Source organism: Acanthochromis polyacanthus, chromosome 18, assembly GCF_021347895.1.
Source record: "Acanthochromis polyacanthus isolate Apoly-LR-REF ecotype Palm Island chromosome 18, KAUST_Apoly_ChrSc, whole genome shotgun sequence".
Classification (NCBI taxonomy): domain Eukaryota; kingdom Metazoa; phylum Chordata; class Actinopteri; family Pomacentridae; genus Acanthochromis; species Acanthochromis polyacanthus.
The window spans coordinates 530,071-544,869 of NC_067130.1; the positions used below are offsets into that span (position 1 = coordinate 530,071).

General features: G+C 40.1%; 2 protein-coding genes across 10 annotated transcripts in view; both read left to right on the top strand.

Moving 5' to 3' along the window:
• LOC110961102 (protein unc-13 homolog B) overlaps positions 1-14,799 on the top strand; it is a 119,019-nt gene that overhangs the window by 78,027 nt on the left and 26,193 nt on the right. For 2 of the 8 annotated variants that reach the window (XM_051938816.1, XM_022208579.2), the window contains exons 9-10: positions 10,409-10,702; positions 10,808-10,898. The exons of 5 other annotated variants lie outside the window; for them this stretch is intronic. In XM_051938816.1, coding sequence (XP_051794776.1) covers positions 10,409-10,702; positions 10,808-10,898 — 385 coding nt within the window. The remainder of the gene's footprint in view (positions 1-10,408; positions 10,703-10,807; positions 10,899-14,799) is intronic. One more of the 8 variants, XM_051938819.1, reaches the window with a different exon arrangement.
• atp8b5b (ATPase phospholipid transporting 8B5b) overlaps positions 1-14,799 on the top strand; it is a 70,773-nt gene that overhangs the window by 2,771 nt on the left and 53,203 nt on the right. The window lies entirely within an intron of this gene.

A 14,799-nucleotide genomic window follows, 5' to 3' on the forward strand; every position in this document is an offset into this window, starting at 1 on the left:
TCGCTACTCGGAGGCTTATTTTGGTGGAGCTGCTCCCCAGGCAGCTGGATCTCAGACTGCAGGGTCTATTTTGGGTGGACTTTTCGGAGGATCAGCAGCCTCATCTACAGCACCTCAGAGTAGTGGGTCCTTCAGTGGATTATTTGGTGGGACTGCGCCCCAAACCTCCACAAACCAAAATAACAGCTCTATATTAGGGGGAATTTTGGGGGGATCACCTTCTCAAACCGCTACTGCACAGACTGGTTCATCTCTTCTCGGTGGCATTTTACCTGGAGCTTCAGTTACCAATGAAATTCCTGGTAAAAGTTTGTTTTCAATGCTTGGAGGATCTGCTTCAGCTGCAACACCAACATCAACATCTAATGATGACAAGAAAGCAACCATCCAGCTCTTACCGACACTACATCGGGTGTAACTGTTCTACCAAAACCCACTGAGGACTCTAAATCTGCTCCAGCTGGTGCTCAAGTGGAAGTAAATGATGCTGCTTCCAGAAGCAACGAGGTGGTGGAAACACCAAAGCAACCTGACGGTTCAGTTCAGTGTCCTGAGGCAAGCTTGTCCAAAACTGACAGCAGTGTTCCTGATGAGGTTAGTCACCAGGATACCGACAAATCAGCTGCTTTAACTGATAATATCCAGTCTAAAGAATCAGAAATATCTGCATCAGCACAACAACCTGCAAAACCAGAGCTGATTGGTCAGCTGAGCCAAGAAACAGCCACCACTACCACAACAGAACCACCTAAAGTAGAGGAGGAAGCTCCATCCACTCAGTCTGTGAGTCCTGCAGTCCAACCAGAACAGAAGCCTCCAGAGATAAATAATCTACGAGTGATGCAGCAGCAGATGTAGTTACAGGCTTTGTGTCTTCCCTTTCAAACCATCACCTGCTCCCACTGAAGGTTCTCAGCAAAAGAACTCACTGTTTGGACTTGGTGGACCAGCACCCCAAGCTGCTCCCGGTCAGCCTGGAGCTTCACTACTAGGTGGTATTTTTGGAGGGTCCAGTGCACAGACATCTCCTCAGGCAGCAGGATCCTTACTGGGAGGTTTATTTAAAGGGCCTGCTCCTCAGTCTGGTCCTCAAACCACAGCCCCCACACCTGGAGGGTCAATATTAGGGGGCATGTTTGGAGGAGGATCTGCTCCCAAGCCTGCAGGTCCTCAGGGTGCTGGATCTTTACTGGGTGGGGTGTTTGGAGGAGCTGGAGCTACACCACAGCCTGGTGGTTCTCTGCTTGGAGGAATGTTTGGAGGAGCCGCTGCAGGATCACAGGCTGGATCATCACTGCTTGGGGGCATCGGTGGGTCTTTATTTGGGGGTATGGGACAACCACCTAAGCCATCTGATTCAGTGCCAGCTCAACCCAGACCAGCACCAGGTACTCCACAGTCACAGATTAAGAATGAGAAACTGTCACAGAAAGTACCTCCATCAGGGACAAATAAAACCGTGGACTCAGCTTCACCAGATATCCAGCAAGGGAAATCTGGCTCTGCCACAGCATCTGAAGGAGCTTCTCCAAAACCTCCTGCTGACACCGAAAAGGAGAAGTCAGGTTTTGGAGAGGTGATACATGAGAAGCCCATGGTCATTAAAGGAGACCCTGAGAGTAAAGAAAATGACAAATCAGCCCTACCTGACACCAAAGCTTCCCCAGCTGACCCTGTTCTAAACAATGCTGAGCATCAAGAAGGGAAATGGTCAGATCCGGCAACAAGTGATCAAACACATACTGTACAAAACCTTGCAACATCTGATGCCCAAAAAACTGAAGCGGTAGGTTCCACAGATGATGTAGCAAACCCCCAGATTTGCATCTCCACTCCTGAAGTAGATCCTTCAGCATCCCTGACCCCAAAGGACACGGAGAGGCTTGTAGAAACACACCCCTCTGCAGGTCCTACCTCTGGAGTGCAGCTGGACAACCAGTCCAAGAAGGATCTATTGAATGCAAAAAGGCTAGTAAAAGCACAATAAATGGCTTCTCCCCTAACCATTTATGATGCGTTGACAGTTTGGAAGAAATGCATTTCCTGTCCAGTCCTGCAGTCCATTCTCACTAGTTCATGTCTGTGTGTGGTTGTGTGTTGTATGTTGTGTGTAGAAACTCTGTGTCATTAGTCATTTCATTAGTCATGTCAAAACAGAATTCCAAAACAAAATTTACGTTTAAACATGGCCATGGCTCCAAGTCCTTCATTAAAAGAGAGATCACCGTTCACCTTAATCACATGATGTTCTAATTATAGTTTTTATAGTTCTCCAGTTAGAAATCAGCAGGGATAATAAATTAACATCTCAACTGCTGTTTTTAATCAATTCATTTACATCTTAGACAGATTTAAAGGACCAAATATTAGCCCCCCTGTCTGCGACATCATAGATAATGCAAATTTTGTTTAAGCATGGAATTCTGATTTGATTTGTGTATTGTTTTATGTGGTAAATGTTATTTTCCAGTTACGTGTATATCTGCATTTTTTAAATCGTTGATATTCAACCTCCAAATGAACACTTCAGTGTCAGTCTCACATCAAATTGTGACATAGTCACGTTTGTCCACAATGCAAAACGTTACAATCTCACAATTTTGGCCTGAAAATTGTGAGATGCTCACGTTTTTTCCCGCAATTCTTTTCTATGGGTCTGACGAAGGGTCACGTGACTGCTTGCTGCAGGCTTCTCAAAATGAAAACATGGCGGCTATTCCTTTTATTTTCCGTGGAAAATGCATTATTTTAAGATAGTTTGGACAGAAAAAAACATTTTGATGACATTTTTAGCGAGAAATATATATAATACTTTCACATTATCCATTCAGTTATTGGAAATGATCTGTGGTTTGGTTTGTTTTACGCTGAATTTCACTTCACGGCATTAAATTGTGACAGTGTCACATTTTGTACGTTATGTTGGTTGATTAGGACGCTGCTAAAAACGAAAACAAGCGGTGTGTTTATTTTTGTATTGTTGCATTGTGTAATTTTTTGAGTTGTTAAATCATTTATGTAACTCTTGGTGATTACTGCTAGTTACTGAGATGTCTTCCCCGGCCTTTCATCAGTTGACGCGCTTCGCTCCCTTGTTAACAAGTTGCATTTCAATGATCCACAAGTCGCTCGTTGTCAATGCAAACAACCGTATTTATTTCCATGAACGTGCTTTTACCGCAATCATTTGTTGAGCTCATCCATACACCAGTCAGCGCACAGCGATCTAAAAACTTTATTCCTGCCCACAACAAGATCCCCCTGTCTTTCTTTAGCCCGTGGAAGCGTCCATAGCAACCACCATAGCAACGGTGGGAAACGTAACAGTTCCACTCCAAGACGTGAAAGATTCATCGTAATAACAAACCAGAGATCATACACAAGAACTGAACGAATATTGTGAAATTAAAATGTATATTTTTTTGGTGTCGCTGTAATGCCTGAGGCTTTGCTGCTGTCCGCTTTCTGACCGTGGTCGGCAAAATACAGGGGAGAACTACGTGCAGAACCTGCTGCACCTTTCTTCTTCGGTGGTGTCTGTGTAAAACAATGTCCAACATGCAAACAGCACACCTAGCGCCATGAAGCACAAAATGCAGGTGTAAATCAATGACATCTTACAATTACAATGTCCTGTCTTTTAACTAATAAAGACACATATATAAAGAACTTTACATCAGTTTGTTTGTTTGTTTGTTTGTTTTATTAAGATCCCCTATCAGCTTTTGCAAAGCAGCAGCTGTTCTTCCTGGAGTCTTCATAATTTCATTTGTGACAACACCAAAAAGCAACATGTACACAAAATACATACAAATCAAATTACAAAATACATAAACAATACATACAAAAATACACGTATACAATACAAATAACATACATATACTAAACCTGTCCTAACCAAAAGCATACAACACATAATACTCCCACCTTGAATTATAAAAATAAAATGTTCTTCTTCAAAGATATCATGACCTAATAGTAATAATTAAAGAATAATCTACCTCAGAAACCAACCATAACATAAATCACATAAACAGTGACATTACAGTCACTACATTTAAGTTTAAGATTTAATTTAATGAATGATTGTATTTTACAAATTTCTATTCCCAAGCAACCCACTAAACTAATAACTAAAATGTTGTGCTACATAATGCTCTTTTAGTTTAATTTTAAAGTTTTCAATATTCCACATTTTTGAGAAAATCCGGATGTTATCGCTCGCTCCCGACAAAAGCATCAGTTTTTTTTAAAAATATTTTGGATTTCGATTAATTAGACAATGAACAAATTGACGTAATTTCCTGGTGGGTGTGTTTATGCAGTCTATTAAATACTTTTTTCCCCATGAAATAAAGTACAATCCATACATCATGGTCCGGTGTTCATTGTTTGTTTTGTTCACTGACATAGTGCAATAAAGTTTTGTTTTTTAAACCATCCAGTACCGTAATGAATATTGAATGAATATGGCATCTCGTTTACATCTCTAATTAAGGAGCAAGAAATTTACTGACGTTGATTTATGATTCAAGACAAGCAGAGGACACACTGTGTGCCCCTTTAATGTCCAAAAGGCCAATTAAGGTCAAAATCTCACAGATTCTTTGACCAATTTGGACCAACCTACACATGCTTGATATTGGGTCCTAAAGCAATGCTGGTGTACGTTTTCAGACCACCAGGACTTACAACGGCAAAATAGGAGCAAAGAAGACAATGGAACAGGGGCCTTTGTTAAAATGAATGAGAAACAGTGTGAGAACATCAAAGTGCACCAAAGAGCATAAAGTCATAGGACAGGGTGTGCTGAATGCTCTGGGAGCAAGTCTGCAGTGAAAACACCTTTGAAGGGGTCAAGGATCACTAAATCTGAAGACTTCAAATGAAGGAGACATTTTGTGCAACATATCAAGTATCATAAAAGTCATTCCCAGTGGAATTCAAGTCTGATATTGTGTGGGACTATTCAGAGCAGTCACATGAAGCACTGTATCTGTTTTCAAGGGTCTAGGCCCATGGGAACCTGCTTTTTTCAGCAGTGAGGCCTACTAGTAGTGATGAAGCCTGAGGCCTTCAAACATGTAAAAATCATTCCTGCTCGGTCATTTTTGGGTCTAGTGACACCAAATCGGACACACTCCTACTAGACCACCCCCTGACCTTGCATATTTTTTTTCAGAGAGTTAGCTCAAAAGGGGCCCGAGCACGTCCCTGTTTCTGACTCTACGGTTAACCCTTTAATGTCCAAATGCTTCAAAACGGGCTAAAAAGGTCAAAATCTCACACATTCCTTAATCAATTTGGACCAAACTGCACAGGTTCTAGATATAGAGGCTAATGTGAATGCTCATGCACGTTTCAGACCTCCAGGGGCCCTGAAGAAGGAATGAGGGGCAAAAAAACCATGTTTTTCAATAGTTGTCCCTCTTTTGCTCTCATTTCACTTCTGTTACACTCAGAGAGCTGAAACCTGGGATCTGGTACCTCTGAAACATCTAAAATCTAAATCCACTGGAACTGTTTTCCTAGCCCCTCCCAAACCGGAAGTAGCTCCAGGAACGACCTAGAGACTTGTGCTTCAAATCAATTGTTCACCAAGGTCACCTAAATCACCCCTAAAAGTTTCAGCTCATTTGATGCAAAAATTACTAATTTATGGGGCTTCAATGTCCAAAAATGTGACATTTTGACCCTGCGCCAGGGGTCACAGGAAGGTCACAGAGACACCAAACCACCACAGTTCAGCTCCAAATATCGCCGAGTATAACATAGTAAAAGATCAGCCCCAGGGTCCCAGTAGAAAAATCTGACCAAGTGTTCATGTTGGAAAATCAGGTCTTGTTAGACTCATTGACCCTGAGAGCCTTCTGCCAGTGGAATTAGACCCTCACCCTCATTTTTTACCCGAACGGGACAAAATTTTAACCACAAGTACTAGGGCCCCCTGTGAGTCTGTATACACAATATCAGCTTCCTAGGTCAACAGGGGGCCAGATGGTACCATGTTGAAGTTTTGAAGTGTGTCCCTTTAATGTCCAAAAGGCCAATTAAGGTCAAAATCTCACAGATTCTTTGACCGATTTGGACCAGCCTGCACATGCTTGATATTGGGTCCTAAACAAATACTGGTGTACGGTTTCAGACCACCAGGACCTACAACAGCAAAATAGGAGCAAAAAAGACTGCTGTAAACTTGGACATTTTAACGCAGGGATCCATAGAGATTAACTCGTTTTTGAAGCAGCTTCAAGCAGACATTTGACAAACTGTAATTTTCTGCATTTCCATGTTGCCTTTATTGTTCATTCAAAGAGTTTGCTGTTTGGTTGCAGCACAATTTCCTTGCAGTCATTGTACAAGTGGAAAAGAATATTCCATCACTGAAAAATCTTTGTTTTATTCATCATAACATCTCAGCATTTAGTCATCATTTTATCATTCATTTTCTTTGGTGCACCTCACTGTGCTGCGCTGACTGACTCTGAAAAGAACACTTTGCCCACACACACAAAACTTAGGTCTGTTTGTGTGAAAATTTATTCATTACCTTTTTTTTGGCTACTTTATTGTGTCTTTAGCGTGTTTATGGTTCCTCATATATAAAGAGTCTGTATATTTTGTAATAATGAGGAGAGCAGTAATGATATTTTTTTCTGTAGATGTTGTGGTATTTGTTGTTGCTGTAGTTGTGTTGCTATGCTGGTGTGTCATTAACTCCCTGAAGTAGTTTCTAGTTGCTCCAGTCGTATTTTAAATCCCCCTGGGCTCATTGTTTTTACTGCAATATAAAGTTGTGTGCCTCCATGAAAACAGCACAACCATGGATAGAAGTATAGAGAACTGAAAAAATGCACTTTGTTTTTTTTTGGCCCTCATTCCTTCTTCAGGGCCCCTGGAGGTCTGAAACGTGCATGAGCGTTCACATTAGCCTCTATATCTAGAACCTGTGCAGTTTGGTCCAAATTGGTTAAGGAATGTGTGAGACTTTGACCTTTTTAGCCCGTTTTGAAGCATTTGGACATTAAAGGGTTAACCGTAGAGTAAGAAACAGGGCCGTGCTCGGGCCCCTTTTGAGCTAACTCTGAAAAAAAATATGCAAGGTCAGGGGGTGGTCTAGTAGGAGTGTGTCCGATTTGGTGTCACTAGACCCAAAAATGACCGAGCAGGAATGTTTTTTACATGTTTGAAGGCCTCAGGCTTCATCACTACTAGCAGGCCTCACTGCTGAAAAAAGCAGGTTCCCGTTGGGCTAGACCCTTGTAAACAGATACAGTGCTTCATGTGACTGCTCTGAACAGGCCCACACAATATCAGACTTGAATTCCACTGGGAATGACTTTTATGATACTTAATATGTTGCACAAAATGTCTCCTTCATTTGAAGTCTTCAGATTTAGTGACCCTTGACCCCATAAAAGGTGTTTTCACTGCAGACTTGCTCCCAGAGCATTCAGCACACCCTGTTCTATGACTTTATGCACTTTGGTGCACTTTGATTGATGTTCTCACACTGTTTCTCATTCATTTTAACAAAGGCCCCTGTTCCATTGTCTTCTTTGCTCCTATTTTGCCGTTGTAAGTCCTGGTGGTCTGAAAACGCACACCAGTATTGCTTTAGGACCCAATATCAAGCATGTGCAGGTTGGTCCAAATTGGTCAAAGTATTTGTGAGATTTTGACCTTAATTGGCCTTTTGGACATTAAAGGGGCACACAATGTGTCCTCTGCTTGTCTTGAATCATAAATCAATGTCAGTAAATTTCTTGCTCCTTAATTAGAGATGTAAACGAGATGCCATATTCATTCAATATTCATTACGGTACTGGATGGTTTAAAAACAAAACTTTATTGCACTATGTCAGTGAACAAAACAAACAATGAACACCGGACCATGATGTATGGATTGTACTTTATTTCATGGGGAAAAAAGTATTTAATAGGCTGCATAAACACACCCACCAGGAAATTACGTCAATTTGTTCATTGTCTAATTAATCGAAATCCAAAATATTTTAAAAAACTGATGCTTTTGTCGGGAGCGAGCGATAACATCCGGATTTTCTCAAAAACGGGGAATATTGAAAACTTTAAAATAAAACTAAAAGAGCATTACGTAGCACAACATTTTAGTTATTAATTTAGTGGGTTGCTTGGGAATAGAAATTTGTAAAATACAATAATTCATTAAATTAAATCTTAAACTTAAATGTAGTGACTGTAATGTCACTGTTTATGTGATTTATGTTATGGTTGGTTTCTGAGGTAGATTATTCTTTAATTATTACTATTAGGTCATGGTATCTTTGAAGAAGAACATTTTATTTTTATAATTCAAGGTGGGAGTATTATGTGTTGTATGCTTTTGGTTAGTAAAGGTTTTGTATATGTATGTTATTTGTATTGTATACGTGTATTTTTGTATGCATTGTTTATGTATTTTGTAATTTGATTTGTATGTATTTTGTGTACATGTTGCTTTTTGGTGTTGTCACAAATGAAATTATGAAGACCCCAGGAAGAATAGCTGCTGCTTTGCAAAAGCTAATAGGGGATCTTAATAAAACAAACAAACTGATGTAAAGTTCTTTATATATGTGTCTTTATTAGTTAAAAGACAGGACATTGTAATTGTAAGATGTCATTGATTTACACCTGCATTTTGTGCTTCATGGCGCTAGGTGTGCTGTTTGCATGTTGGACATTGTTTTACACAGACACCACCGAAGAAGAAAGGTGCAGCAGGTTCTGCACGTCGTTCTCCCCTGTATTTTGCCGACCACGGTCAGAAAGCGGACAGCAGCAAAGCCTCAGGCATTACAGCGACACCAAAAATATATACATTTTAATTTCACAATATTCGTTCAGTTCTTGTGTATGATCTTTGGTTTGTTATTACGATGAATCTTTCACGTCTTGGAGTGGAACTGTTACGTTTCCCACCGTTGCTATGGTGGTTGCTATGGACGCTTCCACGGGCTAAAGAAAGACAGGGGGATCTTGTTGTGGGCAGGAATAAAGTTTTTAGATCGCTGTGCGCTGACTGGTGTATGGATGAGCTCAACAAATGATTGCGGTAAAAGCACGTTCATGGAAATAAATACGGTTGTTTGCATTGACAACGAGAGACTTGTGGATCATTGAAATGCAACTTGTTAACAAGGGAGCGAAGCGCGTCAACTGATGAAAGGCCGGGGAAGACATCTCAGTAACTAGCAGTAATCACCAAGAGTTACATAAATGATTTAACAACTCAAAAAATTACACAATGCAACAATACAAAAATAAACACACCGCTTGTTTTCGTTTTTGGCAGCGTCCTAATCAACCAACATAACGCACAAAATGTGACACTGTCACAATTTAATGCCGTGAAGTGAAATTCAGCGTAAAAACAAACCAAACCACAGATCATTTCCAATAACTGAATGGATAATGTGAAAGTATTATATATATTTCTCACTAAAAATGTCTTCAAAATGTTTTTTTCTGTCCAAACTATCTTAAAATAATGCATTTTCCACGGAAAATAAAAGGAATAGCCGCCATGTTTTCATTTTGAGAAGCCTGCAGCAAGCAGTCACATGACCCTTCGTCAGACCAATACAAAAGAATTGGGGGAAAAAACGTGAGCATCTCACAATTTTCAGGGCCAAATTGTGAGATTGTAACGTTTTGCATCGTGGACAAACGTGACTATGTCACAATTTGATGTGAGACTGGGTTGTGAATACAGCTGATCTGTATTCTGCTTCTAAACTGGTTTAAAATTACTGTTTTATAAAAGGTAAAAACACAGATCAGCTCTGCATATTTTATGGTTCCTATCCAATCCTGTGTCTCTGTGCAGGGAAAACCTGCCTTCTGCCCTGTAGGAAGTTTAAAGGAGATCATTGAAAAATGCAGATGTCTGTAACTGTGTGTAAAAATCTACTGTTTTTACTATTTTATACCTCACTCCATAAAATAGAGCCTAACTTTCTTTTGATCTAAAACTTCTAATTCTATGAAGAACACCACATGTAGTTTATAATGCACATGTATTGTTTCCACATTTTCATTATTTTGGGTCCTACGGCAGCCTGCTGACAAGGTTGGGTATCTTTTATAGGGCGGAACACCAATTAATCCTAAAAAGTAGCTGGTAAAAGTAGATTTTTACTACTGAGCGTATGCAAATAATTCTTAGCAGGTGGATGGGATTCATTACAACCCAACAGTATTAGTTGTTTGGATTATTTCCGCAGTATTAAAATGTACTTAAACTATTTCTAAATTTAAGAAGTTCTATGTACCAATCCCCACTATTCTGTTTTTATTAATGGAAAAATATGAACTACAAAAATACTTAGTTTCTCCGCCGTTTCTGTTTGTTAATTTGCTCCTTGTTCTTTTCTCACCACTGTAGTCCAGCGGACAGTAGTCACTTTGGGTCTTCAGGAAACCTGAGCCAAACCAGCTCCCAGGTTAGTGAGATCGGCCACGAGAGCACCGGAGGCTCAGAGCTGGAGGAATCCTTCCACTCCTACCATAGTACCGGCTGCCACCCCTCCACCACCGGCCAGCCTCGCTCCAGTCGACACCTTCCCACCAACGGATACTCGACTGTTACCGAGCAGGAGAGGAATAGACCGCCATCTGAAGCAGGAAAGGGTTTAAAAAATGACGTTCCAGCAGTGAGAGGATCTTCCAAACCCCCAAGGTACCCCCTTCCTTAGAGTTTAACCAGATTTAGTGCGTGCTATGATTGAACTGAGCTTGTCTTCATCAGTTTCTGTTGCTTTATTCTGAACCTCACATCTCCCAGGTTCCATTATGACGGGCCGCCGCTGCCCTTTAACCCAGCCAGAGTTCGCTGGTTGAAGGCCATCAATAAAGTCAGAGTTCAGCTCCGGGAGGTAGGCCATCTTTATACCTGACTTATCTTCTTGTTTTACCATCTACCTGCAGTTCTGGTTGAGTTTGACCTCTCTGAATGTTTAAAATGTCCTGGTGAATCTCAAGAGGAATTGTTTTTTCACCTATAGGTTTTACTACTGAACCAGTGCCCTGTGCTTGTAGGAGTTTAGTGGCTCACCAAAGACACCCTGTAAATCATTTCCTAGCTAAGGGCGTAATGATGTTTTAATTGTAGACACCTGGTCATAAACTGGCTCCAGGAATAGCGAGGTCAGATGACTCTGCCTAGTTCTTTAAGTGATATTGAATTTGTGGTTCGTTGTAGATGGTCATTCTCTGTCTGGTCTTCTTCTCTGTCTCAACCCTCAGTGGTTAATTCTGGCTCTTCGTGTGGAGCTGTAATTATGAGGCTAAAGCATACCGTCCCTCTGTTGACTTCGGTCCATCATTCATTGCTTCGGGGACCCATAATTTGCATTACTGGTCGGTCCACTCGTCCCTCTCATGTTCTGCTGCTAATGAGGTCTGCAGTGTTTGACTCATTTGTCTCTTTGTCTTGTACTTTAAAGTTGTCTCTGCCTGTTATCAGAATGAATGGATGAGAGATAAAGATCATCAGAACTGTTTATTCCAGTTCACATTTGTGTGTAACGTGTATTTTATAGGTGAGGATCTGTATCATTTGGAGCTCCTTTTTCTTCTAAAAACTACTTTGTGGCAGGTTTGTATGTCACTGTGTTGAATGACGGCGTTGCATGGTCGTTATCACATTACGTTTGACTGGTTTTCAGAAGCTCATATTGTTATAATCTCCTTTTCCATTCTGGATCATTTGTTATGATAATTTTCTACCTTGTGTGTACAGATCTTGTGTTTGCATCTAAAGTCCAATCAGACCGTATTAATAATGAGATCATCAGAATCTCTCAGCCCTAACGGGGGTTCATCCCCTTGATGAAGCCTTCAGCAGTAAAGGAGATCACTCCATTATAATGATTGGCCTCCAGATGAACATGATCTGTGAGTGGCTGTTCAAAGACATGAGTGTAGATGGAAGATGAAAGCTGTATAAGTGCTATTTATTACAGGAAAACACTGGGGACTCAAGGGTATATGCAGGAAAGCCTGAATGAATTACAGTGGGTTGTTAATCTGTCAAGTTGTGTCTCAGTGAGCAGCATAATAAAAGCTTGAGTTAGTTCTTTACGTCTTCACTTGCTTGTTTACGTTCAAAGCACAGAAGGGAATGAGATGTGAAAATTCCCTCCAAAGCTTTGGCAGCATTTTCATACAGGAAAATCTAGAGCCTTTGATATTTATCCGCTGTCAGCCTTGAATAGAAATTCCTTTTTCCTTCGTGTTTCCATTCACAAGATGCATTTAAATCACCGAGGAAAACTAGCGGAGCAGAATTTCACCACTTTTACAGACAACTAATGTTAAGAACTCAAAGCAAAATAGCAGAATATGCAGACAGATGTGGAAACAGAGAAAAAGAGCAAGTGAGACTGAAAGCTGGCAGTGTTTCAGCCTCAGATTAGCTTTAAGCCAGAGGACAGAGAGAGCAGAGGGAAGGAGGGAAGGATGCTGAACCGAGGCTGAACTGCTGTGAGATCGAGGTTTACTCGTGTCCTGCTGGTGGTAGAAATCAGTCATTCAGTGCTTTTACCAGTTAGAGGAAGATCTTCTGCTCTGATTGGCTCAGAGGAAGCTTGAATTCTTTAATTTAATAATGCACCTCGTGATAAAAGACGGGGAGCTGCTGATCTATACTCTATGTGGATTTAATCCGTCCTGCAAGATGATATCTACAGGTTGTTGTTTTTTTCCGATAAGGTAAGGCTTATATTTACTATATTTCTGTCGGTAAAGGCTGTGATTACAGGTTTCACTGCATGAAACTTGTAGTAAAACATGGATTTACTTTGACTGATAAACACAGAAAAGTCTCAATACTTTCAGGTTATTTCCAGTTGATGAAAATTTTAACAGCAAATGTCATTTTTTAATGAAAAGTCAACTTAAAAACTTCCAAAGTAAAATGTCAGGACAGAAGAAAAGAGGGGGATTGCTGCAGGTTTTTACTGCGACTGTCCTTCAAAACCAGAACCCAAAACCTTTTTTTTTTTCCATCCTGACCAGTGAATGATTAAACCTCTGACTGTCTCTGAGCACATTTAGGAGATCAGGACCGCTGTTAGCAAACAGTCCTCAGAAGTGTAGTAAAAGCCTTTATTTAACATTATCTGTCTAATACATCAAACATATTTAATCCAGATGTCCTAATTATTGTTTATTTAATCAGAGTAATAATTTATATGTGATGGTTCCTTCTGGTTCCATTCAGATTATTTTAGTAGTGATTGAAACTCTCTCTCCTGATTGGTCTGAATATAGTTTTCTGCCCACCAACCCGTTATCAGGCAGACACACACCACCAGAGCTCCAGTACTTATGGAGAGCTCTAGTTCAGGCGTGGGTTAATGTAGGTAGTAATTATATCCTCTGGAATAGTTACTGAAGCTCAGCTCACTTCAGGTCTGTAATCTTAGAACATTATCTCTGGAAATAAATGCGTAAAATAATTATAATACACATCCCAGTAAAACACTGAAGATCTGCATACATCGTACTTTAATGTGAGGATTTTCTTATTCTGATGCTGTTAATCTGTTTTCCCTCAGCTAACAGTGAGTTTATTTCCATGAACGTTTTCAGGAACGTCCACAAATCTGTGGTCAGATATTTAGAGATAAAGACAGAAAAGTCAAATCAAAGTTTGGAATTGTCAAGAAATTAAAAAAATAATTTTCTGTTTTCTGGTTCTCAGAAGTCCTTTTTGTCCAGTTTATAATATTTTATTCTAAGCTGTGTCTTCAACAGAAACCCTCCTCATTAAAGTGAAGCTCACTGGATAAAGACGTTGTCACTGAGCTCATCCTGTGATGGTAGGAGCGTATATGCAGACTTGTGTTGTAGTGTGTCCAGTAAAGGCAGCAGCTCGGAGCTAACAGTCCTGCAGCTGGTGTGAAAGAATGACATGGCCTCAGAACAGAGAATTGATCTGTCATCTAATTACCGTGCTGTCTGTCCAACGCTCCCTAATTACAGAGATCTGAGCCGCTGCATAGTGTTCATTCTGCTGTTAAAGTTAAAGCAGCTCTGTCTGTCCTGCTTCTGTACGTACAGAGCACCGGTGTCCGTCAAACACACATGTAGGATGGATTAAAGCAGACATTTCCACATTTTTAAAGGTCACTGCCAGTGAAAATCAAGTTTTTCTTTCCTATCCTTCTGGTGTATTTTATAAGTTAGAAGACATGAATAGGGGTTGAGCGTTTTTAACCTGATGCAGTATAGCGATGACAGTCTCAAAAACACGGTTTCATCCATAAATAATCTGAGGAATCACTCCTACCAACCTGCAGGATGGAGTTTTCTAACATGTATGTATGTATTTAGATCAGTTTTACAGTCACTGGTGAGCTGGTGGAGAAAGAAACAGGAGATTCATAGAACTGTAAAGGACAGAAGAGTGTTGAGTTACATGTGAGACATTCTGGGGAGGAATCTGTCTTTTAATGGTTTTAAATGATGAACTGATGCATGAAGTACATGCACATTTTTTTTACTGTTGGAACAGAACTACTTGGAAATCAGTGTCAGAAGTTAGAATTCCTTTTTCCTTTTCATTCTGATCTGTTGGTCATAAAAATACATTTTAATAATTTTACAAGTTAAGAAGAATTACACAAAAATACATTTCTTTGAGTGTTTATTCCACTTCCAGAAGTTTAATTATAATGAGAAATATACGCTGATAAGTGAGCAGATGTGTTTTCTTCTTGGGATCTGAAACATTTGAAAATTCAACTTATGTTTGCATTAATAACTCTTTTT